This window comes from Festucalex cinctus, chromosome 5, assembly GCF_051991245.1.
Source record: "Festucalex cinctus isolate MCC-2025b chromosome 5, RoL_Fcin_1.0, whole genome shotgun sequence".
Taxonomy (NCBI): domain Eukaryota; kingdom Metazoa; phylum Chordata; class Actinopteri; order Syngnathiformes; family Syngnathidae; genus Festucalex; species Festucalex cinctus.
The window spans coordinates 13,512,509-13,528,228 of record NC_135415.1 but is presented as its reverse complement, the minus strand read 5'-3'; the positions used below and the strand labels follow the sequence as shown (position 1 = coordinate 13,528,228).

The 15,720-nt window shown below is 39.7% G+C and overlaps 1 protein-coding gene and 2 long non-coding RNA genes across 6 annotated transcripts in view; 1 reads left to right on the top strand and 2 right to left on the bottom strand.

Moving 5' to 3' along the window:
* The window catches only part of LOC144018980 (actin filament-associated protein 1-like 2), an 18,396-nt gene extending 2,676 nt beyond the window's left edge, over window positions 1-15,720 (bottom strand). Inside the window, exons 1-13 of one of the 3 annotated variants that reach the window (XM_077521725.1) lie at window positions 12,372-12,425; window positions 11,987-12,254; window positions 11,090-11,224; window positions 10,922-11,016; window positions 9,092-9,212; window positions 8,806-9,032; window positions 3,513-3,692; window positions 3,351-3,422; window positions 3,154-3,217; window positions 2,038-2,273; window positions 1,850-1,947; window positions 1,196-1,298; window positions 1,057-1,114 (exon numbers count right to left, since the gene is read on the bottom strand). In XM_077521725.1, coding sequence (XP_077377851.1) covers window positions 1,057-1,114; window positions 1,196-1,298; window positions 1,850-1,947; window positions 2,038-2,273; window positions 3,154-3,217; window positions 3,351-3,422; window positions 3,513-3,692; window positions 8,806-9,032; window positions 9,092-9,212; window positions 10,922-11,016; window positions 11,090-11,210 — 1,375 coding nt within the window. In that variant the 5' untranslated portion in view covers window positions 11,211-11,224; window positions 11,987-12,254; window positions 12,372-12,425. Of the gene's footprint in view, window positions 1-1,056; window positions 1,115-1,195; window positions 1,299-1,849; window positions 1,948-2,037; window positions 2,274-3,153; window positions 3,218-3,350; window positions 3,423-3,512; window positions 3,693-8,805; window positions 9,033-9,091; window positions 9,213-10,921; window positions 11,017-11,089; window positions 11,225-11,986; window positions 12,472-15,280 lie in introns of those variants that run through there. The other 2 variants (XM_077521723.1, XM_077521724.1) reach the window with 2 other exon arrangements.
* LOC144019063 (uncharacterized) lies at window positions 4,894-8,786 on the bottom strand. Its single transcript, XR_013283581.1, has 2 exons — window positions 8,327-8,786; window positions 4,894-8,125 (listed from the first exon to the last, which is right to left on the bottom strand). It is a non-coding gene; the product is annotated as an uncharacterized LOC144019063 (long non-coding RNA).
* Window positions 4,901-6,610, top strand: LOC144019061 (uncharacterized). Of its 2 annotated transcripts, none has more exons than XR_013283580.1 (3): window positions 4,901-5,642; window positions 6,098-6,341; window positions 6,442-6,610. It is a non-coding gene; the product is annotated as an uncharacterized LOC144019061 (long non-coding RNA). The 2 variants fall into 2 exon arrangements; XR_013283579.1 differs by having other exon boundaries at window positions 4,904-5,394.

The window sequence follows — 15,720 nt, the reverse complement described above, 5'->3', positions numbered from 1 at the left end:
AAGCTAAGTTAGGTAGCTCTGCGGCTCAGCGCGCTCACACTTTATGCTAATGATGCAGCTAATACTAACCTCTGTGCAGTTACACATCAAAGAATTTGCAGCAAGCAACTCATGCTAAGCTAATGGCTTATGCTAAACATACTAATGCTAAACTCATGATAAGCTAACGATTGACGCTAAGCATACTAATGCTCAACGAACTGAAGTGAAACTCCACAATTTGCTAATATATTGTCTGGTGCTAAGCTAGCGTAATTCTAGCTAGCCGAACTCAAGTATGCTAGCTCTGCGGCTCAGTGTGCTTACTCAGTTTATGCTAATGATGCAGCTAATACTAACATCTGTGCAGTTACACATGCAAGAATGCTAAGCATACGAATGCTAAACTCGTGATAAGCTAACGATTGACGCTAAGCATACTAATGCTAAACAAACTGAAGTGACACTCAACAATTTGCTAAGATATTGTCTGGTGCAAAACTAGCCTAATGCTAGCTAGCCTAACTTAGTATTGCTGCTGTCAGTATAGGTCACACACACCTTCGCGTTAATAAGCTAAGTTAGGTAGCTCTGCGGCTCAGCGCGCTCACACTTTATGCTAATGATGCAGCTAATACTAACCTCTGTGCAGTTACACATCAAAGAATTTGCAGCAAGCAACTCATGCTAAGCTAACGGCTTATGCTAAACATACTAATGCTAAACTCATGATAAGCTAACGATTGACGCTAAGCATACTAATGCTCAACGAACTGAAGTGAAACTCAACAATTTGCTAATATATTGTCTGGTGCTAAGCTAGCGTAATTCTAGCTAGCCGAACTCAAGTATGCTAGCTCTGCGGCTCAGTGTGCTTACTCAGTTTATGCTAATGATGCAGCTAATGCTAACCTCTCTGCAGTCACATACACAAGAATTTGCAGCGAGCAACTCATGCTAAGCTAACGACTTATGCTAAGCATAACAATGCTAAACTAATTGAAGTGAAACGCAAGAATTTTGAGAACAGTCGGCTGTGTGAGCGGCCAATGCTAAGCTATCTGCACGCTAACTCACTGTGGCCACTGAAGGTGGCGTTGGTGTAGGTCACGGCGGTGTCCTGAGAACTCTGAAGCTGTCAGAAAACCAAGAGAAGGCGGCGTCATTCACTGAGGTGACACTATGTCAGGCAGTAATGGACATGCGAGGGTCGAACCATGTGCTCCAGCATGGGAGTGTTGGAGTAGATGGGTTGCTGTGACGGAGCGTTGTAGCTAGCATGGATAGGCTGGTCCATGTACGTGTTTAGGGTGAGTCCGCTGAGGATGCAAACATTACAATATTATTACATACAAGACTAAGTGCAAGTTCTAGAGAAATTGCATGGGAATGCTGAAAGCACATAGAGAGAAATTATGAAATTATAACCTCCTGGTTACTCGACAATGCGCTTTACCAACTGTGCCACCGAGCAGTATCAGACAGCTGGTAATGATGATAAGTTATATATATGGAAGTGGGTGTGGAAAGTGATACTTAGAAAAAGTTCAATGACTGCCCCATTGAAAATGAATGGGGAAAAGTTGATACTAAATGTTAAATTGTGCAAATACTGTAAGTAATATGGAATCAGACGATATATACCCAGGGAGGCGTGAATTTTTTAAGCTAGTTGAAATTTGAACAATGTAAATTGGAAGCATTGTGTGGGAGTTGTTAGGCGGCAAAAAAGTGTGGATAAAAATGACAATAACATATGTGGGAATGCTTCAGCATTCCCACAATAATTAAATACATTTCTCAGAAATTGCAAATGTGTCATCCAATAAATGGTCTCTCTGCGTCGCCATGGCAACACTGACTGACGTACCTGTTGCGTGTCTGTTGCTGCGTCTTGCTGTCTCGACAACAATCCGCTGCATCCTTCAGGAGGTGCGTCCAGCGCCACTTTTCATCCGCCGAGCTCACCTGTGAGCGCATGCGTCACCTTACTGCCCGTTTTCACCCCCTCTTCCACCACCACACCCCCACCCCGCTCACTCCACCGCCGCCACTCACCTCCAGCACAGCCAGCTGCTCACCCAGCACGCTCAGCGAGATCCTGTGCGGTCGCTCGCCATCTGGCACTGCATTCACCTCGCAGCCTCGCAGTTGCACCGTGTACTGAGGAGAGCGAGCGCCGGTCCGACGCGTCTTGTTCTCATCGGCCTCTTCGCCAAACATGTTGAGAATTCCCGCCTCCACCTGGCACAGAAGGCTCTGCCACTGACAGTTCATCAGCACGCTCACCACACCTGACAAAAATAAAATACAATAAAATAAATATCTCGACAATGAAAAAAAAAAAAAGTACACAAAAAAAGGTAAAAATCATTACTTGAAAAAAACCTCAAATTTAGTTTAATGACAAAAAATATCAATAATTTAAATAAAATGAATTAAAAAAAGATTAGAAAAAAACATTTAATTTAACAATATTTTAAAAAAAACTCCAATTTAGTTTAATTACAAAAATATCAATAAATTAAATAAAACGAATGAAAGAGATTACAAAAAAAAACATTTGATTTAACAATTTAAAAAAATGCATTCATTTTAAATTTCATTTTAAGAAGATTTGGAAAAAAAGATCACTTAAAATTATGTGAGGATTGATTTATTTATTTTTTTTTAAGCCAAAAGTGAACACATATAACAACTAAAAACTAAATACATACATATATTTTTAAAACTCCAAAGTAGTTTTATTTAAAACAAATCTAGCCATAAAACACCAAAAAATAAACAATATAAGATTCCAATGTAAACATTGGAAAATGAAAATAAAATTAACTAAACAAAATATGAATAAATTAAATAAAAGAATGAAAAGATTAGAAAAAAAAACATTTAATTGAACAATTTAAAAATGCATTCATTTTAAAATATATTTTAAAAAGATTTGGAAAAAATACTGAAAATAATGTTGATTTATGATTTATTTTTTTAAAACCAAAAATAAACATAACAACTAAAAGCTTATAAATACATACATATATTTTTAAAACTCCAAAATAGGTTTATTTAAAACAAATCTAGCAATAAAACACCAAAAAATAAACAATATAAGATTAGATAAGAATGTAAATTAGTAAAAATAAATACAAAAAATACATTAAAAAAAAAATATAGTACCTTTGTTCTTGTGCTGTTGATGTGAAGGTTCTTGCTGATTGACGTGTGTCAGAAGCGCACTAGACTGAACACACAGGCCAACAAACACTTTAAACACGCTATCTGATGTGCACTACATCATGTCAATATAGTATGTACTCAGTGCATCAACACACAAATAGAATGTGTGAGTGTGTGTACGCATCGTGCATTCTCACCCTACGGGACCACAGAGGAGGCTCTGAGCTGCTGTTTTGATCTTCCCCGCCGACGCTCAGCTCCTCGATCACCTACGACACCAACACACACGCACAACTTAATCGCGTAAACCCACTAAAAAATAGAAAGGCGCGTCATGAGTTTCCGCACGTGTGACTGACCCGGCGCCACTCGTCGGCCTGCTGGAAGCTGCTGTACCCCAGCACCAGGCTGTCGGCCCCGAGCAGCAGAAGCTTGAGTTGGTGCGGAATCTTCCGGTTGCTCTTCAGTTTGTAGACCAGCTGGCAGCCGCGCAGGCTCAGCTGCAGATGGGGAAGGAGGTCCCGCGCGCACTTGTAGCACTGAAAACATACAGTACATAATGTAGAAGAAACACGTGTGCACACAAAAATGACTATAGTTGGCAAAAATAATAATAAATACTAGGGGTGTGAATTGCCTAGTACCTGACGATTCGATTCGTATCACGATTCACAGGTCACGATTCGATTCGATACCGATTAATCCCGATACGAATTTATAAGTCGATTGTTGCGATTTTTTTTCATTCAAATTTAGAAAATACTAATCAGTAAGCTTGTAGAGTGTAAGATTTATATGAAAATGTATTATTTATTTATCTGAAATTTCAGTCTTATAGAGGTTGTAATCTGTTTCATGTTTGAACATCATTAAAATAAAATATTAAGGCTTAATGTTCCGTTCATATAACATTCTTCCATGCTCAAGGTGTGAATCCTAAAAAAAATAAATAAAAAAAATAAAAAAAATAAAAAAAATAAAATAAAAATCGATTCTGCCGATTATTGAATCGATTCGAGAATCGCGCGATCGAGTATCGCGATATATCGCCGAATCGATTTTTTTTAACACCCCTAATAAATACATATATAAACAATTGTATTAATAGTGATGAATAACAGTGAATTGATGAGTGGGTTAATTTATATCTTTCATTTAAATATTAATAAAATTCCTCTCAGTTATTAAAATGTGTATTATATATATATATATATATATATATATATATATATATATATATATATATATATATATATATATATATATATATATATATATATATATATATATATATATATATATATATACACACACACATATATATATATACACACACATATATATATATATATATATATATATATATATATACACACATACATATATATATATATATATATATATATATATATATATATATATATATATGAATAGTGTGTTGAGTGAATTTAAATGTTTAAAGTAAAATTCAAATAATAGAAAATTCAAATAAAAAAGTCATAAGGATTATAAACAAAAAAATTACATAAAAACACGAAAAGTATTTTTTTTAGTGATAACATTTTGTAAGTACAATTTAGTGTGAATTAGGCATACTTAAAAAAAACTTTTTAAAATTCATTTAAAAATAATATAATATATATTAATTGCAAACAAAAAAATTACATAAAAACACAAAGCATTTTTTTAGTGATAACATTTTCTTTTTTAAAAAGTACAATTATTTTGAAATTACACATACTTAAAGGTACACTCAGTATTATACAGTGGCATCTAGTGGTGAAATAATAAATCATTCGAAAAAAAAAAACAATTGTTTGTGTTAGTAGTATGTAAAAAGATATGTTGTATCGCATAAACGTACTTTTTTAAAATATAACGGTTAGTCTAGAAATCGCAAATTATCTTACATGTCCGCGCCTCGCCTGCTAGTGTCTGCCATGTTTCGCCGCCATCTTTCTGCTACGGGTGCCGTCAAAGACAAATTTCAGCGCTCCATTTCTTAACGCGTTTTTGGAACGCACTTCCGGTTTGTATGGCGACCGCATGTCCACGAAGAAGAAGAGTTTCCGGTCCCCGAAGAGAACATTATCAAGCATCACACTTACTTTGGGAATTTATTTTATTTCAGCGCGACAAAACAAGAGTTTATATTGTAGCCGCATTTGCCAGATGGAGAGAAATGAGGAACAGACTAGGTTTGGGACGTGCCGGTGCCTTCGACTGCTTTCTACTTGACCGGTAAGTAAGAGTACATTTGTGTTTACGTTTTGAGAGCGAGAGAAAAAGTATACTCCGTACTAATTAATACGATGTTCGTACCTTTGTTTTACGATCACTGTAGCTGTTGATTAGCAACTCCGCACCACTCGAACGATTTCGTTATGTAGCTACTTGCTTTGAAAAAAAAAAAAGATTCCCGCTGGCACGTTATATTTAGAGTAAATGCGCAAGTTATTGTGTAATGTAATGTAACTGTGATTTCGAAGGTATATTTGCCCATAACTTCAATGGAGAATCTAAAGCATACTGTATTAGTGGAGGAGTTGAAAATTATTTTCGTTGTGGTTGGTGAAAATAGTGTTCTCGAAATTAATTTTCGTCAGGGAATAACTTTCTGGACTTAAATGCTGGCTGTACCGTAAGCACTGCTAGAGTCTGAACTCTCTCACTCAAGTGTGTACTGGTCCATTGTGTAATTGGGTGCACAAGAATTTACAGGCTGCCACGTTTTCCACGGAAATTCGACAAGCAAGCAGCCTTTGCATATTCTATGCAGTATGCAGTCAAGTTACTTTTATCTAGCTAATACAATGTTTTGGGCCCAAAAACTAAAGATCTTACCTCTATTTTGGGGGCTTTGTTGGAAAGTTGGTGACATATAGTAGTATCATCAATTATTCTATTTTATTTTATAATTGTGTTTTTGTTTGTGTCACACTAGATCAACAGCCAAACTTGAGGGGTTCCAGAACCATATTCTGATGTATACAAGCATTCATGCACCGTTTAAATACATCACCGACCTGCAAGAAAAAAAAATATCAAGGGGAGAGTCAGCAGCCAAATTGGAATGCCCCGAATGAGGACACTTGAATGGAGGACCCCAGAAGGCTTCGGTGTTGTACCACCAGTATCTCCACCTACCATATCTGAGCTGCAACAAACTGAAGTCAGCCGACGTCTTGGTATGTCATTTACATATGGACGGCATTGCACACTACATGAACTTTTTGTGTGAAGCAATACGGAATGGTCACATGTACAAGCACCACTTGTTTTACACAGGACCTGCTGACCAGGTGTCTGAAGCCATGGAGTGACTCCTCCCTCACTTTCCTCAGCAAGCCTTTGAAGAATATGATATCATCGTTGGTGGGAACATGCCCTCACTCCATAACATGTACTTGTGCAGTCAAGGAGCATGTCAAACTTAATAAAACCAGCAAACATTGAAGTGACTTCATTTTTACTGCAGTCTGTTCACACAATCAATGGACAAGCCTTCCTTAATTTTGCCCCAATAACATCATAGAGTAGGCGAAAAGTAGTGTTACAGATCATACTATGTGTTCGGGAGAGTTGGAGGAATGTTGCAATGTTAATGGGGGGCAATGTCAGCACACACACACAAAAAAAAACAAAAAACATCATGGTATTGAGTTAATCAGATATTTTAGCTGTGTACAACACATACCTGCTCTGTAACACTACTTTTGGCCCAAACCTGTATGTCTATTTTCCATATTTTGAAATGCACAGCGTATTGGTAAAATTCTGGAACAACTGCAATTCATGTAGCTCATTATATTCTAACAGCATTTTTTTTTTTTTTTTAGTTAATATGTTCATTTCATGTAGACTTTTATTTTACTTTATTTTATTCATTCATTTTCATGTACTGTACCTTACATTCATTGGCCAATGAAGAATTCCTTGTCATTGCAAGCATTTATAATAATTCTCCAGGCTTTTGATGTTTTACATTTCTGGTCATGTAAAATAGTGTTAGGTTAGGTGTCGAATGAACACTGCATGTTGACGCCAAAGGAAATTGTATTTTTTTAGTTATTCAAAATGTACAAATTAACACACAACAACAATATACAAGTTATACAAGCTACAACAAGTGTCAGACATGGACTAATTATATGCCAGGTAAAAAAACCTTTGTATTGTCCTCAAGGATCTGGGAAAGTGTCACTTATTTGCTACAAGTCCACCAAGGTGCTGCAGTCTGGGATCCAGGTACAGGAAATCATGGTGGTGCTGATGTGGGATCCAGGTACAGGAAATCGTGGTGGTGCTGATGTGTCAGCAATGTGTCAAAAAGTATTTCTTGGTGTCAGTCTATCAGCTGGACTTGGATATCTTCATGTTCCTCCATGGTCATTTCCTGTACGAGTCTCTGCAAGAAGGTAACAATTGTATGTCAGATGAGGTACCAAACAATGAACTGAAAGTCACTGAGCCAATGAAGTACATTATTATATGAGCAAGACTATTTGTGAAAGCCATGTAAATTCCTGCACATCGAAGTACAAGGAAGCTGTTGTATCTTCAATCAAAACTAATTAAGTTGCTTAGTGATATTTATTAGGTAAAATTGTTCAACATGGTGACAAATCGATATCTGAGTAAAGGGTTTCAAATGTTTTTGTAAGCAGCACTTTTCTGAGTGGTTAGTAGCAACAAAACACGGGGGGAATTACGAGTCTGAGTTGCAGATGTGTCGTTCAGTTAACACCATTATTTTTGCACGATATACTAAACATATCAGCAAACGATGTAATCTAAATACCACATATTCCAAGCAAAGGTATGTTTTGAGCCATTCACATGCATGCTCGAATGGAATTATTTTTCCATGATGACATAATTGTACGTTACGAGACACCGCGTTCTCTTCCGCGTTCTCTTCCTCGTCGTCTCTCTCGACCCCTCCTCGCCCCCTTTGAGATGGTCCACATGTCTATAAAACATAACATAACTGTGTGTTCTCTGTTGCATGGTTTAGTTGCACTAACAAATATGAACATAGATAGCCATTATCATTAGCTGACGTACAGTATTTCCAAACAATGCCGACAAAAATATTAATTCTGAAATTAAATGACTAAATCACCATTATTAGGGATCTGTACAGTATGTCTAACAAATGCAATTCACTTACGTCATCACTTGAGGGAATACCAGAAGTTGTTTGCGTTCTGTTCCGGTGAAATTGGTGGTAGGCTGTTGAAGTAGGGTCTCTCTGGGACGCCGTAGTTCGTGTGCTTAAAATCATTGCATTATCTTGTTTGACCGATAGATGGCGGTCGTGAGCTACACACTGGGGCTTTAAAAAAAACTTAAAATTAATTTAAAAAATAAAATAAATATATATATATATTTATTACAAACCAAAACAATTACATAAAAACACTAAAAGTATTTTTTTTAGTGATAATATTTTCTTTTTAAGAATGTACAATTTAGTTTAAAACTTTTTTAAAATAATATAAAAAATAATATAAAAAAAACATATGATATTAAAATACAAACTGTGAGTTAGGGCGATTTATTTTTTGCCAAAATAAATGTTAATTATGTGATATAAAATGGAAAAGCAAACAAAAACTAAAACTGAAATTGAAGATAAGGCCCACGCACCAGCAGGAGATGGTTCCTAATGATGAAGAGCTGCTTGGTCCATTGTCCCAACCACTTCCTCCTCCACAGGTACCCGCACAGGCGAGACTCGGGAGGGGGCCTGAGACAAGGCTGAGAGGAACTCCATTGGATGTAGTGAGCTCTGTCCTTCATGTGCTCTTCGTTGTCGTCATCCTCAGCGTCCTCGCCATACGACTCGTAGTAGCTGTTTTCCGACTCGGCTTGCTCTGGAGGGTCGCCATGATGTCATAGTTGTGTGCAAGTGTGTGCATGTGTGTATACATACCCAGGTGATTGGTGCTGTCAGCTTTGAAGGGCTGTGCTTCCTCGTAGGTATCTTCATCCTCGTCATTATCACCAACAGGAGCTTGAGTTCCCCCTGGTGGCGGGTGCGGTGCTGCAGGGACCTTGAAGGCGGATAAAACAAGTGACCACATGATGACCAAGATTGGACAATAAGTAAGTAACAGATCAGCTCTCCCTCTGGAGTGTGCACAATCAGTATATATGTGTGTGCGCGTCCATCACGTAGACCAGACGCTAATCAGCCGCCATCAGTGACCACTTCCTGCCTCAGCAAAGCTCTCGGCCAATAGGAAGGCAGATGGACGAGAGATGGCCTCGTATATAAACATCCTGTCGCGCACACACGCACACACATGCCGTCTCCTCCCCAAACCTCAGGAGGACTCTGTCATTAGCGGACCACATCACAACGCGGCCTGCTGTTCTTTTCCCGCTACCAGAAAAGATGGTTCTGGTTTTGGTCCAGTTTTCGTCTTTGATGTCTGTCTTTTGACAAGAACTTAGTGGGTCCACCAGAACCTCAAACATGAACTCTTGTGCTGGATTCTGCTCCAACACAATCGTGTTTTGTTTATTTTTCTCGGCTTTGGTCGACTCTCTCGGCTCTCAAAATGGAGCAGCTGGCGGTTAACAGCTAACAGGTGAAAACAGTTCAGGATTTAGCAGCTAGTTGGCAGTTAGCAGCTGGTCACAAACGCAACTGAACTCATTCAAACCCAAAAACGTGTAAATATGTTTTTTAATACTTTGACCTTCACTCCCCAAATCGGATTTACACGTTTTTTTATGCAAAAGCATACAGAAGGCTTTGATGCAGCTTCAGACATGAAGAGGTGGCTTAAAGCAATGGTAGTTTTAACAAAAAATGGCCAGCAGCTGGCATCAGAGTATAAGAGATCAGCCAGGGCTATGTTGCAACACGCTTTTTGTCATTGTTTTCACCAGGAATGTGAATATTGATGAAACAGAACAAAACGGAAACAGATACAAACATACTTTTTTTTCCGGATGAAAGAAGAGACTCTAATCTTTCTTTTGCGAGGTTACATGTTTTTGTAGCAAGAGAACAAAATATTCTGTGGGCCTTGCGAAATCAGTCAAAATCCAATAAAACAGCTGGGAGCGAAGGGGATTGCTTCACTCAAAATGGCTGGCAGTCAATGAGTTAATGAGGATGATGTGTCTCTTCACAGTGTACCGAGCAGTTCACAGCTAGTAGGAGAGCACAGTTGAGGTTCATTCAGTGTTTGTTTACTTTCCTTAGCTTTGATTGACTCCCACTTCTCACGTGATGTGAAACGAGCAGTTAGCGAGTAACGTGTGAAACAGGGTGCCGCATTTTAGCCTCTAGTTAGCAGGTACCAACTGGACACAAGCTCGATTCAATTAGGACCATTAGCATCTCACGGCATACTGTCCTTACGGCACAGCTAGCAGTTAGCAGCTAACAGGCAGCAATAGTGGAGCACTTTGTAGCTAAATGGTGAGCAGTTAGCAGATAACACATGTCCAGACTGGAACATGTAGCAACTAGTTAGCAGTTAGCAACTCGATACAAACATGACTTTGTTAGAATGATGAAGCCTCCTGATGCTATCTCGATGCTGCCGTTAGCAGGTAGCAGCTAACAGGTGGCAACAGTGACCCACTTAGTTGCTAAATATTTAGATGCTAGCAGATCAAATTTGACCATTGTGTAGTATTTAGCAGCTAAATAGTTAGCAACTGGACACAAACATGACTGATGAGGATGCTAACATGATAACTTTAAATGCTACCCTGTGCCCCCACCGTGTCATGATGTACTCACTGCATCTCTCGTCCAGGCATCGCAGTCTCTCACTGCCTGGCTGTTTGGCGACGACGATGACGGACAGCTCATGATGACATACTCGGCATCCTCCACTAGGAGCAAACAACACAATTTGAGAACCTGATGGTGACTGAGGTGTGGAGATGAGCGAGGCCTGGAGCTAACCTGGAGCTTCTTGCGTCTGCAGTGAGGAGACCAGCTCTGAGATGGACTTCTTCTGGGCCTGAGCGATGTAGCTCAGGTTCTCTGAGTCCAGAACCGAAAGGAAGGACTGAAGGTCCCACATCAGCTTGGTCAGCACTGCAGAAGAAGTGGATTCAATCATCAGAATCGCAGAGAAACCAAAGACTCTTGGACAGTCTATTGACTCTTTCAAACTAAAGGCGCTAAGATACTTTCAGGTGCAAATGTCATGAAACGAAAGTTACGAATGTAACTACGGTTCTGTGAGTCCCGAACGACCACCAGGTGGCGGTGCTGTAACCAGCACAGAATTCCCCTTGTCGCGACTGCGTCATCGAGTCAGAATGACCAAATATGCCTGTCAATGGTTCCGGCTGACGTAATCCCGTGTATAAAAGGGAACGTCGCCAGAACACATCCTCTTTAACCTTTCTCGCACTGCGTTATGCGCTCCGTCCGTCGCGAGTAGCCTGTGATCTGGTTGATCGGGGCTGTGGGTGTTCCTCGCCCCCCTTGGCTGCGACGGTTTAGTGCATTTTCTCTAGACTGGAGCTTACCAGCGCCATCAGACAACGCTAAGGCTTTTGGAACCTAGAAGTACTTGTGGCATCAAGGGCAAGAGTTAATTCATTCTTTTTCTGATTTTTTATAACCTGGCAATAGCCAGATTGATATTGCACTGCTTCACTCATGGGAGTTCACCGCAATATCCATCTGGTACCTTTCTAAGGTAATTTGCTCGGGAAAGGCTTGACATTCTGTACAATAATTCGAGCTGATTGGACGATGTGGCATTGTACACGTTTGCTTTAACCAATTACGGCCATGGGTGAAAATTTCGTCTTCGTTCTTGCCGAAGGGGGGAAATGCACATCTTACCAGCTAGAAATGCATGAAGCGCCTCTTGGTGTTCAACATTCAACGAGGAAACGGTAATCCTGCAAGAACAGAATTAATTGCAGCGTCCATTCGTCCATGTTAGGTTTGTTTGTTAGCCCCGGCGTCGGCGCTGGCTTCCTGGTTTCGTCACAGTTGCATATCCCGCCCCCAAACACAGTGCCCCTCTGTGATTGGTCAGAAATTAACGGGAGCGGTACAAGATGTATTCTCCGGAGTTAGTGAACTCACAAATACCGCGAGAATTCATCTGTCGAGAAAAAGGTTAAATTTTTTCACTAGGTCAATCAATATTTAGTGTGAAAGAAAATCTGAAAATCTGACATGGAGACTCATATTAACTAGCAAGTTAAGGAAAAAGACAGACCTGTAGAATCTAGCAGAATTTCAGAAACCTGTGAAGAAACCAGCAAAAAAAAAAAAAAAAAAACATTTGAAAGATTAGTATAGAGAGAAACCAGCAGAGTCCAATATAAACCAGTATAGAACTATCAGGCCCCAGCAATGACCAAATGAGAAAGGACCAAGAATGTTCAGCAGAGTAGACAGTAGACACTACCAGAAACAAGTTGAGACATGGAGACACAACTAGCAGAGAGCAGGAAAGACCAATAGAGACCAGAAAGGACCTGGATAGATTGGTAGAAAGCAGTAGAAAGACCCATAGAAACTAGTAGTCAACGTAATAGACCACGGTTCACCAAATCTGGTCGTCGAGGTCCGGAGTCCTGCAGGTTTTAGATGCTTCTGCCCAGTAGCACACCTGATTCATATAATCAGCTCATTAGCATGTCTGATAACAATCCTGATCTTTGGTATCAGGTGTGTAGGTAAGCGGAAACATCTAAAACCTGCAGGACTCCGGACCTCAAGGACCATAATTGGTAAACCCTGTAAACCAGCAATGACCATAAGAAAACAGAAAGCTCTGCAGAGACCAGTAAGTGAACCAACAAAACCCACTGGAAATAAAACAAAACAGAACAAAGTGCAGTCAACTTTACTAGCTAACAAATAACAAGCTGATCTCCCCAGACAGGCGGCCATTGTTGAATGGGTCCCCCCCCCCCCCCCCCCCCCACACACACACACACCACACACACACACCCCAACACACACACACACACGCACACATAAATATACTATTGACAGCGGTCCTGAGTGGGAGACAATGCTAATTTTTGCTAATCAGTGATCCTGCTGCCGCTTTAACCAGCGAGCCCCACATTACACATGCACACACACGCACACCCAATCGCGATGACGACACACACATTATCTCACACACAAACACACACTTATCTGAACATCAACATCACTTCCTGTTTGTGGCTTTGATGGACCAGCACACAAACACACAAAATCCATGTCAGTCGCACAACAGCTCAACTGGATGCAACTTCTGTTCCAGTGTAAAAGATTTAAGATGATTTACCATAAAAACCAAAGCCTGAAATTAGCACAAAGATGGGAATCCTCCACAAGTCCCCGCTGTGTGTGTGTCGGAGGGTGTGGAGCAACTTTCCCTTTCATCCCGCGTTTGTTAAATATAGCAAAGAAGAAGAAAAAAAGGAGGAGGAAGAATAAGAGTATGTTGGGTGCTTGTCGGTGTCCAATCAGCATCAAGCTTCGTCCCACTGGGACATGTGGACCACAGTCCATAATATTATGATGTTGTTTTTGAACATGCGTCGGTTGACAGGTTGCTTATCTTCATATCAACATGGTTGAGCCTACATTGAAACCTCAAAATTCTCCAGAACTTTTAGGGCCAGAAAAGCTTCTGTGGAAGATACATAGCCATTCAAAGACCACGAAGATGTGGTCTACAATTCTTACAAGAAATATGAGCTAAGATCCCTTGACCAAAATCTTTAAAATATCATAAAAATCCTTGTAAGATGACAAAAGCACCAGAACCTCCTACAGGGATTCCTGATAGACATCTCAAGGAACACTTTGAGAACCTCCTCAGGACTTGACAAAAATACTACCAGAAACTACAACCTCAAAATGCTTCCCTAGATTTTAATGTTAGACTTCTACAAGACCATCAAAACCTTAATCAAGACTTCAGGACCACAGAATCCCTCAAAGAATCCTTCTAAGAAAAAAAAAAGCTAAAGATCTCTTGAGGAGAGTTTTCCAGAAGCCTTCCAAGATGTTCCTCAAAAATGGTGGAAGGGGCTGGGCTGTTTGAACCTCATCTATCTTCACCAAATCACTGAAACCTTTTCAGAACCAACTTACTGAGTATTGACGTGCGACCCTTAGAAACCCCTGGAAGTCTTCTAAGTAAACCATTAGCAAGACCCCAAAAAGCTTCTTCCAAAAGGACAATACATTAGGCAGTCATACTTTTTGCTCACATTTCCGTATTTTGGGAGAGTAATTATTACTGCGATGTTTTTATTATACAGTACAATCGTGCTAAACTCGTATTATTTGTAACAACAAACACGTTAAAAATCTAATTTGGGTGTTTTTGGGGGGTGCTGGAATGGATTACTTGCATTTCCATTCATTTCAATAGGGGAAGATAATTTCAGATACGGTTAGAATTAGTGTTGTTCCGATACCGTTTTTTGGCTCCCGATACCGATACCGATACCCAGCTTTGCAGTATCAGCCGATACCGATACCATACCGATACTGTACTTAAGATTTTTTTTTCCTCAACATGAAAAAGCTGTCCTGCCATTGGTTCAGAGCATTCAAGGGCCAATAGGATATCTTAGATGCATGGCATGCAGTGAACATGTCACATACCAGTGAATGTCATGCACCAGCAAGACACAAGATGCTGCATCCAAAATCCTATTTTAGCGTTGGAATTAATGGTATCGGCATGTTACTTGTGAGTAGTCACCGATACCGATACCACTGTTTTAATGCAGTATCGGCACCTCTGCCGATACCAGTATCGGTATCGGAACAACACTAGTTATAATAAAGTATGTACGGCATGGTCAGTGGTCACAGAACAATTTAAACTCGTATCAGGGCACCACTGTGAAGTTTATAGCCAGGATGCACACAGCCTTTAAATCTTCTCCGCGTCGTCATGGTAACTGATTGCGGAGCGTTCTCTGTACACCAAATAAACAAGATGCTGCACAAAAGCTTCGCAACGCAAGGCTGAACAAGAGTGGCACCAATCAATTATTATAGTTTGATTTACAATTTTGAACAATTGGAATACAAAATAATAATAATTATTACTTATAACAACAATAACTGTGATCATTGTTATGCGTGTTCTATTATGAAGCTTACCTTTATGTTTTTCCATGTTGTCCCTTTCATCAGATGATACTTCTCACTCTCATGACTGACAATGATGAAGACGATGGGGAAAAAAACACAATATAACGCGAGAAGACAACAAAAAGAAAACTGGAAGAAGACAAGAAGTTGTGCTGTGTCTCTGAGGTGATGCTCTGCTTGCTTTGCTGTTCTGCTGGTTCTGTAGTAGTGGGAGGGGCGGAGTCACAAACCTGACGTCATAACAAGGGCGGCTCACACACGAGCGCACACAAACACCTAAAAACACACGAACACGCTCCAAAATACTTATATAGCTAAAAAAGTACAAATAATGGCATTTGATTCAATGCAACCACATGCATGTCAACTACAGAGCCAACAAAGTAGCTAGAAAATACGTTTCCATGCTGAATTGTTTCATCAAGGGAAGCAGTCACGGGGTTCTGTAA